Here is a 4,557-nt window from a genome sequence, read left to right on the forward strand (position 1 = left end):
CACACACACACACACACACACACACACACACACACAAACACAAACCCACCTCATTCCAGGGCCCGGTCGCCCAGTAAGCACAGCTCTCCCCCTCCCCCTGACAAGCTCTTCGGTACTCCGGCTTGGCGCCCACGTATCGAGTACACAGATCGTCCTCTGCATAGATGGAATCTCCGGTGACGCCGGTCTCGATACAGTGCATCAGCTGGGTCTGCTCTCCGACACCGCAGTCCACGCTACACTCGCCCCAATGACCAGGGACCCACCTGGAAGAGACACAATTTTAATTATTAGTGTTTATTTCTAACTCTAAAGCTTTCTTATTAATCTCCAGTCTACTTTTGTGGGTGGTTGGCGGGTGTTATGGTTTGGTTGTCTCCTTCTTCCCTATCAAACATCTATCATCCTTATCTGTCCTCCTTCTTTTTTGTGTTTATTACTCTCTTGTAACACCTCTAACCTTCGACACTTTTATGACCTTATTGTGTTGAAGTGCCGTAAAACACTTACTAAAAAGAAAAAAAGTCTACCTTGTCATGGTAACTGTGCCGCAGGCAAAGTAATAATAATACATAGCAGTTGTATAGCGAAAATTCCCGCTCAACAGCAAGCTCTGGTTGAGTGAGGAAAATTCGTGTAAAGTGCCTCTTCCAAGGACACAAAGTCAGGCCTTAGGCTCCAGGCTCTCTGTTAAAACTTAGCTGCGAAATGTTCACCTTGTGATCAGTGCCATTGCGGCTGCACGAAGCATAAAACACTACTTGCTATAGTCAAGTGCGGGTGGCACCTCTCCCTCCCCCTCCCCCTCTTCCTTGAATTTCATTTGGCACAAACTGGGTCAAAAATGGTGTACTGTATAGTGAACATGAAATACGCCAAAGTAGACGATGTAATAAAGGTATTATAATTAAAGTCAAAGATCGCTCTTCACACCATCTTCAAAACGTTATCAAAGACCAACACAAAGAGGTTATAAATAAAACGTGGCTGACATCACAGTCGCGAGCCCTGGTACTAATTTATAATCTCTTTGAGACTAACAGCATATATACGACGAAACAAAACACAAGAGGTGACGCACTTGTAGCCGTCAGAGAGTGAGTTGGGACAAGGTCCGTGGTTACATGTCTGGTTCCTGTCTGGCATCTGCTGACGTGGACAAAGCCTGGGGCTCACGGATCGACCCAGCTCACGGTCCATACAGCTGATGGCTCGCAGCTGGTACCCTGGGGAGACAATTGTGGGTCATCGTGGTGAAATCAGGCGCTCGTCAAAATAATGAAATCAAAGATTTAAAAAAAAATTTTTTTTTGCAGTTAGGCAATTTTTTTCTTCTAATTTTCCTCTTTGGGGCTTAGCACGTTTAATGTGCATTTAAAATACATTTTTGTGGTGGACTTTTACTGAGAAACATTGATTAAAGGCACAAACAATGTAAATTTTCAGTTTCTAAAGACTCTCAAGCTATGGAAGTTACCAAACGTTGGCGGCATTTTTCTCGCTAATTTTTCCTCTGAAATTAGGCGACCCTGACCTCCTTCAATCGCAAATATTTTTACTTCTATTCAACATAGATGGACTTTTTTTTTCACCAAAAGGGAGGAAAATGAACAGGCATTAAAATGATAACATAACCTCATATGTCCAAAAATTGACGAGCGCCTGATTCGACAAAGTCGTGCCACAATTATTGTATGTGGTTGTTTACGTTGTGTGTGTCATACCACACGCGACTAAGTACTTTTGTTTTGTTTGTTGAAGTTTTGAGATAATGAACGAAGAGCAGAGTGCCCCTAAGAAACAGTACAGATTGGGCACTCTATATATTTTACAATCAAATCCTAGGAATGAGTTAAATAGCAAAATGAAAAGTATCGTAAGAGGGCCCTTGATGTTTAAGTCTTTATTTGAATGACGGCTTTATCTGAAAGCTCCCTGAAACTGACTTGGGCTATTTTGGAATGACATTTACTGTTCGGACAATGCCGTGCATATCAACTCTGAGTAGTGTTTTCTGGGTTACAAAGAGTTTTACACTTAAATTCAGAAATTGGTTTGGGCGATTATAAAATCAAGGTGACTCTATATTATGTGAATCCATTAAGAAAAGTATAACATTTGTTTATCGATTATCTTTTTCATATAATTACATGCCGACATGGTCGCTTATGAGTAGACCACTCGGTTTACGTTAAACCATAAGCTCGCAAGGTTGATGGTGAATTGTTGAGTAAGGTAGCTGTTAACGTTTTCAAATGATGTTCGCTGGCAAACCGAGGCACAAACGAATTAATTACTTGGTTACACTAAAGGACTTTACCAGATCTGTACATTAACAATGTGTGAGTTAACAATTTAGATAAACGACTTTTATTAGAAGTAGTATCCCATACAACTTGTGTCTCTTACAAGGCTGCAGGATTAGTGCTGTGCTTGATTAGTCTGGAGCATTTATCAGCGTCTCTGGAGCAATAGTAAGGCCCTTTGCCTTTGAATGCAGAAGATATGAGTTTGGTTTCCACGACGGCAAGTAATTAAATTGAGTATATGTGACCCCCTCGTTGTTGTCATCCCACTAAGCACGGGTATGCCTGACAAACATGTCTGCGGTGTAGTAGTTAGGCGCTTCGTTGTCGCTAGCAGAAGACGTGAGTTCGATTCCAGGGACGTTTTTTTCAATCTAAGTGTCTTCGTTTATCTGAGGGGCATTATAACCTTCTCACTTCTTAAATGATCTAAACTGTGCACATACGTTCATAAAACACCTATTATCGTTTATTTGGCTCTGAAAGAATAAATGATCGAAACAGCCTTCTTTTAGAAACGATCTAGTGTTTGAGTCGATGTCGTTGTGCGATATTTGCACTCACCAACTCCACATTCGTTGGAGCACGAAGTCCATCCTCCGAACACCCAGGAGTATCGCTGCTCTGGATCCGCTTCCTGTACTCGGGACTTGGGTATCGAATATTCGTACTCGACTAGCGGGCTGAGTCCCATGAATCGAACCTGTAGTACAAACTTGATTATGAACTTTACAGAAATCGTGCATTGAAATACGATTAAGTGAGTGCGGAGGAGTTTATCTAATATGACATTATAGCCTTTACTCGTTGGCTACGACAAAGGTATACCTCTTATTTAGTTTCAGTCAGTTTGAGAGCTTTAAATTACTACAATACAAACACAATACAAATTGTTGTTTGGTTAGGCGTAACAAGTGCCTGGTGAAATGCTTGAATGCCTGTGGATGCGTGTATACGTATGCAAAACCAAACAAAAAATGAAAAGTGTGATTAATAGTCTTCCTAACCTTATTCAAAATTAACGAATAAATGTTAGCGACGATGTCAGATATGGTGGATGAGCGATTAGGGAGAAAAAAAAGCATCCAGTAACCTCGTTAAGGAAAAGAGGATAAGATTCAAATTCAAAGAAAGAAAAGAAAAAAATAGGTAACTAAAGTCTAAGGGTTTTTGTCTCTATAATAGACTTATACTCTGAGACCACACACTATCATTGCTTGGACTCTCTGCTCTCTATGAAAACTTCGCTGCGAAGCGTGCACAATATGGACCTTATCGCTACGCACAAATAAGCAAGCACTACGCCACCTTAGAATTGTAAAGTTTTACTTGACATGTTTGGTCGTTATGAATTACTATAGAACCATAAATTCAAAACCAAATGTTCTATCTGCTCTATCAAAATCGTAAGATTATTAGGAGCCGTTATCAAGATATTCCAAGAATTGCATTCGAAAAAGCTTGACATGTTGAGGAACTCAAAACTTTTGACGTCAAATTTCTCAAAACCAAGTACTGAGCAGTTAAAACTTGGTAATTCTGTGGTAGCAACGTGTCTCTTTAAAATCGATTGTCTGTGGCACCTCCCCCCCCCCCCCCCTCTTTGTCCTTCATTCCGCTCAAACCAAGTCAAATAGTGCTCTCCATCTTGAACTGGAAATACGTCAGAGTGCACGAACTGTGGTATCATAGTACAAGTCTATGGTCTCTAATAGTACAATAATATACGGTATTTATACAGCGCTCAATCGGGAGTAAAGTACACAAGTTCTGAGCGCTTTAAAATACAACAGAAACATGACAAATCATTAGGTCCTACATTGTGTTCTGGTCAAAAGAAAATCTCTATCTAGATAATTATCGCATCAATCTAAACAAACAGAAATGACTTTAACTGACATTTGAGTGAATTGAAGGATTTGATCTCTCTTAAACTACTGGGCAAGGCATGCCAAGACGTAGGCGTCACCACCCACCAGAAGTCTCAGTGTGTCATTGACCGGTCCTCTGCCCGTGAACTTCATCCCATCGTCCAGGTAGTAGTAGGAGAACCGGGTTCCGGCAAAGTCCGCCAGTTTCCGTTGTCCGAAGGTAATCAGAGCCTCCGTCAGTTTGAGAGTGTCCCCGCCGGCTGACGTCAGTTCTGGAGAGGGAAGGAGGGATGTGGTGTGGGAGTGGTCAAAAGTTTACCGGCATGGTTTTAGATGATGGCTCTGAGTGCTGCATTTACATCGTTTAACAAGGGTTAATC

The 4,557-nt window shown here is 41.3% G+C and overlaps 1 protein-coding gene across 1 annotated transcript in view; it reads right to left on the bottom strand.

The window, feature by feature from the left end:
• LOC101850775 (papilin) overlaps positions 1–4,557 on the bottom strand; it is a gene marked incomplete in the record, with an annotated part of 262,220 nt that overhangs the window by 152,412 nt on the left and 105,251 nt on the right. Inside the window, 4 exon segments of the mRNA XM_013091086.2 lie at positions 50–266; positions 1,082–1,226; positions 2,871–3,009; positions 4,283–4,449. Coding sequence (XP_012946540.1) covers positions 50–266; positions 1,082–1,226; positions 2,871–3,009; positions 4,283–4,449 — 668 coding nt within the window.

Source organism: Aplysia californica, unplaced genomic scaffold (genome assembly GCF_000002075.1).
Source record: "Aplysia californica isolate F4 #8 unplaced genomic scaffold, AplCal3.0 scaffold00029, whole genome shotgun sequence".
Classification (NCBI taxonomy): Eukaryota; Metazoa; Mollusca; class Gastropoda; order Aplysiida; family Aplysiidae; genus Aplysia; species Aplysia californica.